This window comes from Danio rerio, chromosome 13 (genome assembly GCF_049306965.1).
Source record: "Danio rerio strain Tuebingen ecotype United States chromosome 13, GRCz12tu, whole genome shotgun sequence".
In the NCBI taxonomy this organism is placed as follows: Eukaryota; Metazoa; Chordata; class Actinopteri; order Cypriniformes; family Danionidae; genus Danio; species Danio rerio.
The window spans coordinates 20,653,845-20,670,167 of record NC_133188.1 but is presented as its reverse complement, the minus strand read 5'-3'; the positions used below and the strand labels follow the sequence as shown (position 1 = coordinate 20,670,167).

Sequence of the window (16,323 nt, the reverse complement as noted above, 5' to 3'; positions counted from 1 at the left end):
GTTCTGTTGGCTTCATCAAACATGGACCTTCAACATGCACTGTGGCGGTTTGCTGCTGAGTGTGACGCAGCTGGGATGAGAATCAGCACCTCCAAGTCCAAGGCCAGGTTGGAGTAAAGTCCTTAGCCCAGGTGGAGGAGTTCAAGGATCTCGGGGTTTTGTTCACAAGTGAGGGAAGGATGGAGCATGATATTGACAGGCGGATCAGAGCAGCAGCAGCTGTAATGTGGTCAATGTACCGGTCCATTATGGTAAAGAAGGAGCTGAGCCAGGGGCAAAGCTCTCAATTTACTGGTCACTCTACGTACCAACTCTCACCTATGGTCATGAACTTTTGGTCATGACTGAAAGGACAAGATCTCGTATACAAGTGGTCGAAATGAGTTTCCTTCACAGGGTGGCAGGGCGCACCCTTGTAGATAGGGTAAGGAGCTCTGTCACCCGGGAATAGCTCAGAGTAAAGCCGCTGTTCCTCCACATTGAGAGAAGTCAGCTGAGGTGGCTTGGGCAACTGAAGCATACCTAGGGAGGTGTTTCAGGCATGTCCTACCAGGGGGAAGACCCAGGACATGCTGGAGGGACTATGTCTCTCAGTTGGCCTGGGAATGCCTCTGGATCCCCCGGAGGAGCTGGAGGAAGTGACTGGAGAAAGGGAAGTCTGGGGTTCTCTCCTAAGACTGCTACCCCGCGACCCCCGGAAAGTGATAGAAAATAAATGAATGACATAGGCTGTTTCTCATTATGTGTTCTTCAGCAATCTTGCGTCCTTGTGTTCTCATGTAACATCATCATCAACTGCCAAAGTTTAGTTCCAAAACTCAAGACTGCAAGAACAGAGGACGCTTGAAACTTCCCGGATGTGTTCTTAATATTGAGGACGCATTGATGCAGACTAGAGCACCGAATTCGCTGTAGAAGTCCCAGAAGTTTTTGTGACTGGAGGTGGGAAGCGCAGCATTTTTACATTTGCTAACACTGCATTTATCATTATATACACTCAAAAAAATGTGTTTTACTTGTTCAAACTACTTCATTAAAATGCGCTGAAACAACACAATCCTTGAGATTTCATTGGGACAGCTTAATTTCCCTTAATTTTTTATGTTCAATCCACATACATTTGTTAAAAGTGTTAAGTGAACTTAATTTGTGTTGGGACAACATGAATAAATTATGTGGAATTATGTGGTATCAAACATTTCACCGTCATTAAACACAGTTACTGTCTTTCTCCCCTGCGTCTGTGTTTGTTTTTCCTCGGTGAAAATCAGCGCGTAATCAAATGGAAACTCCCATTTATTTTCAAATCCTTCACTTTTCCCTCCCCCGACACTCCCACCCAAATAGAGCTAGACACACCCACTTTCCTGATTTTTCCAAACTAGAGGTGTGAAAACACTCGCTGAAACGGGGGGGTTCATGGCCCTTTAAAGTTCAGAGATAGTACTTATTTGTCTCAGGAGTTTCCCAAAATGAAGAAAAATTGAATAATGAATGTTGAAAAGAGTATGCCAAATGTTCCCGGATTGTTTACTATTTCCGTAAAAAAAAATTCAAAGGGCACCTAGTTTACCCCTTTTTTTAAGATTTATTATTAATATAATGGTTCTTCTGAGTGTTTCAGTTTAGGTTCAGTTCAAAACACAATTCAGATTTTTTTTATTATAATGTATAAAAAGTGTCATTTTGGGGGCGTGTACAAAGCTTGCTGTTTTAGTGGTGTGTTGCTTCACATGAAAATAAGTTTCGACTTCCCGTCCAACCTAACAACGGGACGGAGCCAAGAGTTCCCCTGCTTTGTGTATGGCAACAGACAGGCAGACGGAGAGAAGCAACATGAGTAAGAGGACCAGCATTCAGCATTCAGCTGTACATGTACGAATCGAGAGGAGTCTGTTGGTGCCCTGAATTTCACAAATCGAAAACTTTGTGAGTAATAATATATCATCAGATGCTTCCTCAGGTTCTACATTGAAGCCTTTGGTGTTGAATGTGTTTTAACAGCTGGCAAACAAATTTTGCACTGAACTGTTATATGTGTACCCTTCACTGATTTCAGTGTAAAATTATTTTAAATTTCCAGCAATGAAATGCATTTTTATCACTCGCCATGGTGGCAGCTCTCAGACTGGTTGTAGTAGCCTAATGCTTTAAGTGGCAGAGAGGATTAACGTAACTGATAGACGTGGTGCGCAGCAAATTCAAAACGGAAAACTAATCAAAAGCATCAGAATAGCGCCGCTTTAATAAAAGGCCTTAGCAGAAGGCATCGTACATATCAGAAACAGGCAAAGCAACAGATTAATATTATTCAACATATCCCGGATTCTTTAAGAAAATGTTTAGATGTAACCAGATTTGTAATCTTTAACAATCAATACTGTGAATTGTGACCTAAACTAAAGTTTTACCATAAAATCTTTCCCACTTACCATGTAGTCTTCTCTTTTGAATAGCGAATGCCTGGCACCTTCCCCACGCGTCTCACCACCATACGCAGACGGTTGTTTCCGGTCAGGACTTTCACAGCACTGCTCATAGTGATGCTCTCCAGACTTATGCCGTTCACCTCAACCAGCTTATCCCCAACACACAGGCCTGCCATCTCTGTAGTGTGGAACAAGAACACACGTATGAATGTTTGGGATGAAATCTTAGTCGTGTTGTCATCAAAAGTGATTACCGCTTCTGTGTTTTGGTACCTGCAGTGCTGTCGTCCTCCACCTTGCTGACAAAGATTCCCAGGCCATGCTCAGATCCTCCGCGCACACTGAAACCCAGATGGCCATCCTCACTTTTATCTACAGTGATCGTGTGGATGTCTTCACTGTCATCTCCACCTACATTACAGTACACCATCAAACATAACACAGTGATTTTTCATGAATCATTTTATCTTTAACAAAAGTTTTTTCAATAATAGTAGAACATAATTTTAGACAATAATATTTGAGAAGCCCTGCTATATTTACAGATAAGGAAAGGCTCCTCTCAGCCTTGATAGTCAATAACAAAATTTGTTATAAAAAATGGTTTCTCAATTTCAAACCATATAAAGTATAACTAATTATGTAAATATTTTGATGTCAACTCATTTATTGTCATAATTTCACTATAAAAATGTCACATATTGACAGTAAACATCAAAAGAATGTTTAACATGTCTCATTTGATGGAGTTTATTTTTTTCTTTCACTGCTTTTGTCATATTTTAACACAATATATTATATTTCTTTATAATTTAGTTAATAATAGGCTGTCACGGTGGCGCAGTGGGTAACATGATCACTGGTTCGAGCATCGGCTGGGTCAGTTGTCATTTCTGTGTGGACTTTGCATGCCCGTGTTCGCGTGGGCTTCCTCCGGGTGTAATAATAATAATAATAATAATAATAATAATAATAATAATAATAATAATAATAATTCCTAACATTTATAAAGCCCTTTTCTTGACACTCAAAGTACTTTACACATTAGGAGGGAATCTTGTCATCTACCACCAGTGTGCAGCATCCACACACAAGCTGATTGGTGGAGAGGAGACAGAGTGATGAATCCAATTATGATATGGGATGGTTATAAGGCCGTGACTGACAGAGGCCCGTGGGCAAATTTGGCCAGGATGCCAGAGTTAAACCCCCACTCTTTTTTAAAGAACATTCTGGGATTTTTCACGACCACAAAGAGTAAGGTCCTCAGTTTAACATCTTATCTGAAGAACAGTGCTCACTGAGCAGTATAGAGTCCCCTTCGGCCCCTTACGACCCATACAGACTGCAGGTTGAGTGCCCTCTCACTAACAAATTATTCAATAGGTTGCAACCTCACTAACACCCCTTTCGGCAGCAACCTAGCTTTCCCATGTGGTTTCCTATCCAGGTACTGACCGGGTACAGCCACGCTTAGCTTCAGTGGATGACCATGTGAGAATTGCAGAGAGCTAGCTGCCGGCACAATTCCAAAGACATGCGCTATAGGGGAATTATGTAAGCTAAATTGACCATAGTGTAAGAGTGTGAATGAGTGTGTATGGATGTTTCCCAGAGATGGGTTGCATCTGGAAAGGCATCCGCTGTGTAAAACATATGCTGGATAAGTTGGCGGTTTATTCTACTGTGACGAGCCCAAATTAATAAAGGGACTAAGCCGAAAATAAAATGAATAAATGAATGAATAGTAATTAATATAATTCAGTTATTCAATTTCCTTCAGGAACCACACGCCAACACAGGGAGAACATACAAATTCCACTTAGCAACGCCAACTGGCCCAGCTAGGACTCGAACCAGCAACCTACTTGCTCTGAGGCTTGCTCTGAGTGTTAACCCCTGAGCCACCGTGCCACCCTTTAAATAATATAACATAACACAATATATTATATTATATAAATTCATATTTCCTATCATGACAAACAATGCTTCTCCTGCATAATTTGATTATATTTATTATATTATTGTGCTTTATTTACATTTATTAATCATTGTTCAACATCTACTAATATATGTTCACTGTAACATTAATTTGGATGTTCAGAACAGGAAGGAGGTGTGAATTCAAATGCAGGGTTTATTAAATGGAATGGTCAGGCAAGCAACAGACAACACAGGGGCAAAGAGATGTATATGGGCAATCCAGAGTCGTGGTCGATAAACAGGCAGATGGTCAGTACAGGTAGGGATGGCTGACGGGAAACTGACATTTCGACAGTGTCGAGATTGCCCGAAGGGCAATAGTTTTGAAACACTGCATCGAAGCATGATCCGAAAAACCCAGGTCACGTGACTAAAGTGTTTCGAAACCCCTGGTCATGTGACTAAAGCTATTCAAAGCATCGACCATTTCGAGACCTGGCGAATCTGCCTTTGACTGACAGGGTCAGAAAAAGCTTCTGTCTCATATAGCCTAGTGGACTATGCGTGTGCACGTTGTTACTGTTCTTCAACTGGCTTTTGGGTTCGAAACCTGACTTGTACAAATACTCCGAAATCTGCTGCCATCAATTTAGCATAATTTTTGTAACACTGTAAAACAATACTTAATATTTTTACAGTGATGTGATGGTTGGGTTTAGGGTTTGGGTAGACGTTAATAAAATATAATAAATTGGAAATTTAATGAATAATATAAATAAATCTTATTAACTTCCGGCCACAACCTTATCTAATTAAGCAACAATCCTGTTTTATAACCAAACATGACATATTTATTCACAAAGTGAATAATCAGATATCAGACCAATGGTGAAACAAAACGATGCAAGAACAGAGCATTTCAAACTGATATTAGGCATTTCAAAATAGCTGCATCAGCCTGTATTCGAACCCACTATCCTTGCATGCTAATCAGGAACTCTCCCCGCTCCACTATTTTACTTGACGGTTCAACTCTACAAAGTGGGGTTTAATACCTCAATTTGCTCAGCTGGTTCTTTGCCGAAGCTGTTCCAGTGCAATACATAAAAAATGTCCACTAGGTGTCACGGTAGAGACGGGTTTCGAAACATTTCGAAACTTTGACACTTTTGCTTCTACTGTTTTAGTGTTTCATGAAGCCTCGCTTTGCCCATCACTAAGTACAAGCAGGCAGCTGGCAACGTAAACAAACAAAACAAAGCAAGGTTCAAAAACACAGAAGGCAAGGCAAAGAAAATGCACCGTAATGTTCGCTATACAGTTCAACAAGACTCAGCAACTTGTGTGAGAAACAGAGGAGTTTAAATAGGCCAAGTAATCAATGATCATGAGTATTAGCTGTGTCTGGGCCAAATGTGTGAGTGGTGCATGACTGAATATGTAGATATTTTGCTGGCAGATTTGTAGTTCTCCAGTGATCTGCATGTTTTCCAGCAATCTGCACAGGCTGGATCCCAGGTGATGGTGACATTAACATTAGTTAATGCAACTAAAACAAATTTAAGAAGTTAACATGTACTAGACGTAGTTGTGGCCTAATGATTAATCAGTGAGACTGCTAACCCAAAGGTTATTGGTTTGATTCCTGGTCCCTACAGGAATTGAAGATCTGGGAGTGAATGAACCGCACACTCTCCATCTTCGATACCAAGCTCAGGTGCCCTTAAGCAAGTTGCCCTTAACCCCTAATTGGTCCCTGGGTGCTGGAGACAATGGCTGCCCATTGTTTCAGACGTATTCTCACAGTGTGTTTGTGTGTGTGTGACCCCACTCAAAAATGTGTGCACTTGGATGGGTTTAAAAAAAAGAGAACCAATTTTGAGTATGGGTAAAAACCAAGCGGCAACCTCCCGCTCTCCAGCGTGAAGCAAATACGGAAGTAACTCAAATTGCAATTCATCATAACTCCGCTAGTCCTGGATCCATAATAGAGCAGATTTTTATTGACCCCACTTTTAAAATGGCCAACTACAACAGAAAAAAGGTGTTTACAGCCTGGTACAAAGAACGATTTGGATTCATATAGCTAATATTACCGTTCATAAAAACTGTGAGGGGGGTGATTTTTTTATAACTCATCCGTTTCCATTATACTAGGTTGTATTAAGTTTGCATAATTAAAGTGTGGCCACTTGAGTGACAGCTACAGTAGGTCTCGCTGGTTGCCATCACTTCACCTCAGCTAATTTCAGCTGATTAGCCGCTGAACTCAGCATATACATCATGTTTTTGTTTTGTTTCTGTGGCTTTACACAGTCAGTTGCCTTTTGGAATTATTTCTTACAATTATTAGATGATAATTGTTGTGCATGCTGTGTGCACATAATTGTGCTCACAAACCATTCACATGGCCTTCGTTTCATAGTTGAGTGAAATTATATACTTATATACCATCTTTTTAGATGTATTTGTTTTATTTAAGATCATTTATAATTTTCTTTAGACCTATAAAGCACTCCAGAATCTGACAGATTGATTAGCTGTAGGCTCTACAACAGTCATCTGAAATGTTGTCATACAGTGTTATGCCTGGATGTCATCAATAGCTTTGCATTTACTAACAGACTATATTTGAAGTGTTTGGAAGTAATTCGCTTTTTCCACTTATAGAAAAACTTCATAACAACAATGTTTAGTGGCTCAATGTATAACAACAGTGTTTTTTGAAGTCTAAACACTTTATTGATATAGTGTACAACCAATAACATTTGATCAGAACACAAACGAGTCGCAGTTAAGGAAGTATTCAGCGTTTCTCGCCTGTTTAAGCAAAAGGATAGCAGGCGTCTGTAGCTCCGCTCACGCTCTGCCTCTTTGCCCTTGTTTGGTATCCCCCGGACAGTGCGATGATGCACAAACAAAATGGCTATGGTTGACCATGCCTACTGGTAGCTTCTTTTGGGTTCTTCAGAAACCTATGAGTGACATCACAGATACTACGTCCATATCTTATACAGTCTATGGTAAAAAGCATCCTTGGCAAAGCTCTAACAATGAATTACTTTATTTTCATTACCTAACATTAACAAGATGAATAAAAACTGTTGTAAATGTTCTGTTCGCTGTTTGTTCATGTTAGCTAATACAATAACATTAATTAATGGAACCTTATTGTAAAGTGTTAACTATCCATTACTGCACTGTAAAAAATTAATACGCAAAAATTTGCTACTTTGAAATATTTTAATCAAGTAATCCTGTTTCAAAGGGTCATAAAACCCTGGACTAGATGAGATTTTAACAGATTTGTTTGTTGAACTTTTACTGTCTTACAATAAAGGCAATGTTAGCTTTAATTGTAGGGATTAAATGGCTAATTTTCATCTTTTTCATCCTCTGTTTTTTTCATCTATAAGTTTAAAACCTTTATTGGAGTGGCATCACTTTTGGTAGCATAAGACTACAAGTACTAAAATTACATGCCAAAGTTTAACAAGATTGAGTAGTGAGAAGAGCTGCCTCTGAATTATTTGGTCAAGCTGTGAGACTGTGCATTGGCATTCAAGATGCAAGTGTTTAAAAGTTGTGACTATTAACTGATTCGTTCATTGCAGTCAGAGGATCAATTATTGCAACTATTTAAAAGTCAAACTAAAATTAGAGTCGGATCGTTGCTCAACAGCAGAAAAGCTGTCCACATGGTAAGAGGTCAGCTGGTAGTGAGAAAATAAACAGAATCCATCTGTAGCATCTAACCGTGCAGTAGCATTCATTTTAAAGAAAAAATGCAGCCATACGTAGCCCTGTCTACATAATTTGTGCTCTCCAGAAATGTATACAGGGATGCGTTTTCACAATAAGCCTGTATTGCAATATTTACAATCAGGTGACATATCATCCATGGAAAAATGTCACCCAATAGTCAAAACAGGTCTCCCTAAATTACTGCAGGTGAAGCCACAAGCATAAATTTTGATGTAAGTACCATTTAAAGGGGATATGTGAACAATTTAGAAGCCATAGTCCTTATCTGTGCTTGCATTCATGAAAACACATGATGTAAAAGAAAGTATTTAAGAGAGTATTTGAGCCCACCAATAAACTCACAGTGAAGGTCTTTTTTGTTGTTTTTTTTCCACTAAAAGTAAAAAAGTACTTTGGAATATGACTTTCAAACATTTTAGTGCCTGTGAACATGTATGTCCCTTCAAAGCAGGTATGTGTGGGTACATTTTAAAATAAGCACTTTTTATTAATATAAATCTTGCATTTCCTAATGTGTTTTACTCAGAGTCAGTACAAGCCATAGATAGATGACAGTTGTTTGGTATCCTCTTTCTTTTCTACTTTCTCTGCCATGCCCACTTCTGCTCACAGCTTTCCACTGCTATTGAAGTTACATTATCTGAAGCAGACTTGAACTGAAAGATGGAGGTTTCATAATGACTTTACAATGACATAATGATTATATATATATATATATATATATATATATATATATATATATATATATATATATATATAGTGCATCCGGAAAGTATATAGCGCTTCACTTTTTCCACATTTTTTATCTAACAGCCTAATTGCAAAATAGATTAAATTAATTTATTTCCTTAAAATTCTACACACAATAAATCATAATGACAATGTGAAAAAAGACTTTTTGAAACTTTTATTTAAAATAAAAACCTGAAAAATCACAAGTCATAAGTCATAAGTATTTGCCGTGAAGCTCTAAATTGAGCTCAGTTACATTTTGTTTCCACTGATCATTCTTGAGATGTTTCAGCAGCTTAACTGGAGTTCACCTGTGGTAAATTCAGTAGATTGGACATGATTTGAAAAGGCATACACCTGTCTATATATGGTCCCAGGGTGGAGAGTGCATGTCAAAGCACAAACCAATCATGAAGACAAAGGAATTGTCTGTAGACCTCAGAGACAGGACGTTACGTTTGGAGAAAATCTGGCAGCGCTCATTACCGGCCTAATACCATCTCTATGTTGAAGCATGGTGGTGACAGCATCATGCTGTGGGAATATCAATGGAGTGGCTTTAAAACAACTCAGTGAATGTCTTTAAGTGGCCCAGCCAGAGCCCAGACTTAAATCCTATTGAACATCTCTGGAGAGATCCGAAAATGGCTGTACACCATCGATTCCTATCCAACCTCTAAGAGCTTGAGAGGTACTGCAAAAAGGAATGGAAGAAATTCACAAAGACAGGTGTGCCGAGCTTGAGGCATCATATTCAAAAAGACCGAAGGCTGTAATTGCTGCTAACAGTGCATCAACAAAGTATTGAGCAAAAGCTATGATTACTGATCTACATGTGATTTTTCAGGGTTTTTATTTTTAATAAATTTGCAACAATTTCATTCATTCATTTATTTTCTTGTCGGCTTAGTCCCTTTATTAATCCAGGGTAGCCACAGTGGAATGAACCGCCAACTTATCCAGCAAGTTTTTACACAGCAGATGCCCTTCCAGCCACAACCCATCTCTGGGAAACATCCACACACACCCACTCATAAACTACGGACAATGTAGCCTACCCAATTCACCTGTACTGCATGTCTTTGGACTGTGGGGGAAACTGGAGCACCCGTAGGAAACCCACACGAAGGCAGCGAAACCATACAAACTCCACACAGAAACGTCAACTGAGCCGAGGCTCGAACCACCGACCCAGCGACCTTCTTGCTGTGAGGCGACAGCACTACCTACTGCGCCACTGCTTTACCCCACAACAATTTCAAAAAATCTTTTTTCACATTTTCATTATGGGGTATGGTGTGTAGAATTTTGAGGAAATAAATGAATTTAATCCACCTTGGAATAAGGCTGTAACATAAAAATTTGGAAAAAGTGAAGCGCTATATCCACTTTTCAGATATGTATATAGATTTGTTATATAATTTGTATAACTGTCATAATTATACAAATTATAATCGATATACTACCATTACACATAGTAAATCTGTAAGTAAAAAGGGGTAATTTTTATGCTTTCTCATTTTAAATGTTTAGAGCATAATGTTGTTGTTTGAACATGAAAATGAAAAGAAACAAAGCACAAATTCCCTATAAAGGCAAGTTATTCTCTGAATCAGAAAGCGTCGTTTCATAACTCCCTCAAAGGATCTTAGTCCTATGTTCTCTAATAGAACTGCTGTTACCTCAACATCATGAATTGAAATAATTCCTGAACAATGCACGATTGGAGGAAAAGGCCTGGTTGAGTTGCGGTAATACTTTGTTTTCACTGTGACCATGAGTTTCACAGATGTAATATACTGATACACATGCAATTTCCTTCCCAACAGTTTAAATAAAAAAAAAAATGCATATAAAGAAACACAAAAATGCATGTGGTGGACGTCAAACAGCATTTACAGCATGGTAAGATAATAAGTGAACCGTTAGGTATCATATTCAATTCAACAGAAAATCAGTGGACATCTGAGACTTGCATCAAGAAGTATCATATTTTGCTTTTAAACAGAATAATTATATTTTAGAAACAGATACCTAAATCTGACCTCATAATCAATTTAAGATAGAATTATAGAAGAATTGTATTTTTAAGAATTAAGATAGAATTGAATTAAAGTACATTTTAAAGCTAACGCTAAGTGGGGTGTATCAAAGGAAAACTGACGACAATGATATGAACTGCTACCAATTTGCCAAAAACTCTTGAGACTCACCATCGACAGGCGCGTTGATGAGGATGACCCGGCCCATAGGGGAGGAAGACCTCACTCCTCTCTGGCGCTGCTGCTTCTTGTGAAGGTAGCGCGGTAGAGTCGAGGTGCCCGAGGGACCTGGCTGGGCACTGGGATGAGCCCCATTCGTCATGTCTTTGCGTGACGTGTCAGACGAATGAGCCATGGCAAAGTGCCGACCTCCCCTCTAACCCTCATCCAGGGTCTGAGCTGCCAAAGGGAAAACTAGCAGTCCGGTGGGTCACTAGCAGGATTACAGTCCAGAGGATTAGCTCCACAAAAGGAAACTCCACTGCAATGGTGTGGGAAGAAACTGCTATGGCTCCAGCATTGTTCACTTTAAATTAGATCCATTGATCCAAATGACTCATCATACTTATAATCGTTCCATACAGCAGCTGATAAACCAATGTTATCATAAAAGCAGAGGAAAAGCAAAGTGTATCCTAATGTGCATTGTTCGGAAGAGAGCCTCACAATGGCAGAGGTTGTGTAAAAGCGGCTGGGGTCTTTTTGCTGAGTTGAAAGACTGCTGGTTGGACTGGATCATCAGGCTGGTGTCCCTCCTCAGTGCCAGTGGAGCTCTGCTTGGCAGGAGTCCGTCATCTGGTCCACCCAGGCCTCAGAGTCTCACCTTTACCTGCCAGTGATCCAAGACGACAGAGAAAGATCTGTGAGAACCCAGCCGCGCAATGACTAATTTCCCATGGGAGGTAAAGTGATATCAGCAATTATTGCATTCTGGAAAGTAAAGGGTTGCACTGTTTCCACAGCAAGATATACTGAGCTGATGAGGTTCACTAATACGTTTAGACTTGTTCTTTTAGATTAAGAATGCAGGGTGGTGCCTCAGAAATGTGTGCCATTTGTTTGCATTCGGTCATTGGATAAAGTCTGTGTGAACTTGATGTTCCTACCCAATTCATTTCATTAATTAATTAATTTATTTATTTAATCATTCATTCATTTTTAGCTTAGATCCTTTATTAATCAGGGTCACCACAGCGGAATGAACCGCCGACTTATTCAGCATATATTTTATGCAGCGATTGCCCTTCCAACTGCATCCTAACTCTGGGAAACATTCATACACACTCATTCACACACATACACTATGGTCAATATAGCTTACCCAATTCACCTGTACAGCTTGTTTTTGTACTTGTGGGGGAAACCGGAGCACTCGGAGGAAACCCACGCGAACATAGGGACAACATGCAAACTCCCCACAGAATTTTCAACTGACCCAGCTGAGGCCTAAACCAGTGACCTTGCTGTGAGGCAATTGTGCTACCCACTGCGCCACGTGCAGCCCCCATTGTATTTTTAGTATTGTGAAATGTTTTCATTTTAAATAGAGAGTATATTTTATTCCCCTCCTTCTTATCTCTAATCATAGTGTTTGGATGTAAGAGGTAAAGGAAGCTCTACTTAAACTGATGTCATCAGAGAAGCAGATTCATTCCAGAGCAGAAGCAAATTCTTTATTTATTATTCTATGAATTATTTTACTTGGATTAATTGTTTACCTCTAGTTTTGCTAATTGCAATGTCTCTAAATTAATTTTTCTCACAAAAAGATTACAAATCTGTCATGGTTTGCTTATTTTCCACTAACTCCAAACCAGGAGTCCGTTTCTCAACACCATCGTTAGCTAACTAAAGTCGCAAGTTGCAGCGTTACAAATTTAGTTTGTTGATTTGTCGTTACCCAAATCCATGGTTCCAACGAACATTCGCAAACTGTGTCGCAAACTTGAGCACTTGCAACTATACCTCTGGAGCTGTAGTTAGAAACATTGTTCCTGGCTGTGTTCTATTCCCACTTATCCCCCCTATGCCCTATTCATTTAGAACATTCTAACATTTAAACTTGAAATATTTATTTTTTTAAAAAGCATCAAGGTAATCTCTCTTAGGTGTAATTTGCTTTTAAATCATTTTTACAGTTCAGTTTTACCGATCTTCATGTTTACAACTGCGCTTCCTTCGCAGTGCACTGTAAAAAACAATGATGTCATTTTGAACACAACTGTGGCTAATGACGAAAGCTACAGGTGACCTATTATTTAAAATCAGAATTTATGTTACGTGTCCGAAGCTTGTGAAAACAAAATAACATAGCATATGTTAATGCTTTTATTTTATAGTAGCTTATTTATTAAGTATCTGTACTGTATACACTGTAAAAAATGCAGGGTTCACACAACTCATTTGTTGTCCCAACACAAATCAATTAAGTTAACTTAACACTTTTAACAAATGTATGTGGATTGAACATAAATAAATTAAGCTGACCCAAAGAAATCTCAATAATTGTGTTGTTTCAGACTTTTTGACTTTGAACAAGTAAAAAAAAAAAAAAAATACATATATATATATATATATATATATATATATATATATTGAGTGCATGACATGAGCCTGTTGGTTAGAAGATTTCTGCAGTGGTTTGCATGTGACAAATTGTGAAAGTAGACTTTTTAAAAAAAAATAAATTAATTAAAAATATCCTACTTAATAATAATAACAACAATAATCTTCATCATCATCATTAATATTATTTATATTACTATTAAAGTAGGATTTTTTTTATTTCCTAATAAATAATAAATATTACATTTCATTTCTTAATAAATAGCCTCATTATTAATTTATTTATTATATATATATATTAGAATACGTGTTAGGTTTTATAAGTGATTTTATGTTCATTAAGAACATAAAATATGTTATGTATATATATATATATATATATATAAATATATATATATATATATATATATATATATATATATATATATATATATATATATATATATATATATATATATATATATAAATATGTTCTCAATAATATTTGTAAAGGAAACACAGGCCCTATATGTGCCATTTACATATATTTCAACTAATATGGAAAGCGAGTGCATGTTTTTACTAAAACTAATTTAGATTTTTTTTTAAATGTGTGTGCATTTAAAAAATAGAATTTGCACACAAAAAATTAGATTCTTCTCTAAAGAAGTTTTTAATCCACCCTGTTTAGAGCATCATTGTGTGCGTTTTACATCATAACTAACCTTGTTCAAACGATGGATCTGCAACAGAGAAAGTACAGGTTTTGGGAAACACTCGTCACTACATCATTCTTTTCCCAAACGATGCATCGTACTATGACAGATTAGCTGCAAGTTACGTCGTTGCTTGGGAAATGCACCCCTGTTTGAGTTTTGTTCCTCTGCTAAACACAAACTATGCTATGTCAGAAACCGGCAGCTATTGACGTGCACAGGGTTTTTTTCCTACTATGGATTCAATGCTATCGGTTATCAGCATTTTAAAAATATCTTCAATTTAGTTGTGAAGAAAACCAATTGAGACCACTTGAGTGTGAGTAAACGATGAGTAAATATTAATTTTGGGGTGAACTTTCCCTTACATGTTTTTATGAACCAAACTGAAATCTGTTTACTTTCACTTTCATATTTAGTGTAAAAAAATAAGATTTTTAGTGACTAAAAATATGCTTCCATACCTTGGGCTCCTTTTAAACATTACCAATACATTACTTAAACTGAAGCTTTAGAAACATATACAACTGGATGTACAGAGTGTGTAAAACTGACACAAAATTGAATATTCTCAAGACAATAGTTGACTACAATAAAGAGTAAAACATATTTAGGATTTGACAACATGTAAAACAGCAGTAAAATAGAACAAAAATATTTCTCTCAGAAGGAAACAATCTGGAACTAACTGTGAGGTCTGCTGGTTCTGACTGAGAGGATCACAACTTAACCCTACCCATTTACAGGGAAAGAGTGTGCTGGTTCACTTTCTAAAAGAAAAAAAACTAATTCTGTATGATTTATAAGTTTTTTGTAAATAAGGGACATCAGCAATGTCTTCAAAATTAGCCGTTTCATTGTAATACATCATGTGTCGTACCAAGTCATTATACGCATTTGTGTCATGTCACAAAAACGCACGTGTACACACAAAACATAAATCCATTTTAGTCCAATACGAGTCATCTTGACTGTAAACGCGTACATGAAAGTTTTTGTCTCGTGCAATATGGTTACGAAATGAATTTAGCGTTGTCATGTTATCAGTCTTAACATGGCACTGCGACTGATTGGCTCATCATCAGCACCTCGGACAGCGCTCAGCAACAGGTTGCGTAAAGCGCAACGAAACGCTTCGATGAACAATATAACCCGACAGCGTTCACTGACATAATGATGCGTTGTCTCACTTGTTCATAATACACAGCCTAGCTTACATGAATCAGCGCGGGGAGATTTCACAACAATACAAAGATCATCCTCTTAAAAGATCGGCAATACAGTCAACATGTTACTACTTTGTTTGAAAGATCTGTCCAGAATAAAGCTGATTTACCGTATTTGCTTTTCCGTACTTTAATCAATTAAAACAAAGTTAGATGGAGTTAAATGCCGTTACCTGTCTCCATGTTGTGCCGCATGACCTCACCTGAGACAAAGACAATATTAGCCTTCCTTAAGCCCGCCTCTCAGAGCAGGTGATTGGATTATGAGGAGCAGCTCAGAAGGACACTGCACAAACTCATGTGGCTGACATTCGTCACTCATATCATCATAAGAGTATTACATGAGCTGACAGTGGTCTTGTGGGACAAGTATAGATCCAATTAAGTCCGCAAGACGCTAAATAAAGCACATTTCACATGCTCCTTTTCTAAATTGTTGCTCATTTATCTTTGATGGTAAAATACTGGCAGTTGTATTCTATTAAATCTATTATCAGAGACCGTCTTTTGACTACAGTGTGAATGTATTTTTGTTTCAAGGATAAACTGTGAGCACTGTGGAAAACTGAGCAACTTTCTTGACACTATGCTGCCACATAGTGGACATTTCTTCCTTGTGTGAATTTGGTTTGTTGTGGGTAACTACAAGTTGCACTCTTAAGACAAACCTTACGTGTTATGTTAATTTTACGCTATTAGGTTTCACCTTGTGTCAAAAACTTAAGTGGTTGAAGGCAACAGGTTACGATGCAATTTTGGGTTAAATCTATGGGCTTGTGAGATAACTAAAAACCTGTCACAATTGACTTCAATAGTATGACAACAAATACTTTGGAAAGGGTCTGTCTGCAGACTGCAAGACAGGGGCGTAACTTGAAGGGGTGGACCTTGTGGTAGAGGTGTAACTTGCCGTTTTCCAGACCCATGTCAAATCTATGCTGTCGGT

At 38.0% G+C, this 16,323-nt stretch overlaps 1 protein-coding gene across 4 annotated transcripts in view; it reads right to left on the bottom strand.

Moving 5' to 3' along the window:
* The window catches only part of pdzd7a (PDZ domain containing 7a), a 95,595-nt gene extending 79,991 nt beyond the window's left edge, over window positions 1–15,604 (bottom strand). For 2 of the 4 annotated variants that reach the window (XM_009307223.5, XM_073919183.1), the window contains exons 1-4: window positions 15,551–15,604; window positions 11,063–11,720; window positions 2,703–2,840; window positions 2,433–2,607 (exon numbers count right to left, since the gene is read on the bottom strand). In XM_009307223.5, the coding sequence (XP_009305498.2) occupies window positions 2,433–2,607; window positions 2,703–2,840; window positions 11,063–11,246 (497 nt within the window). In that variant the 5' untranslated portion in view covers window positions 11,247–11,720; window positions 15,551–15,604. 4 annotated transcript variants of the gene reach the window in all.
* Window positions 15,605–16,323: the final 719 nt, after the last annotated feature.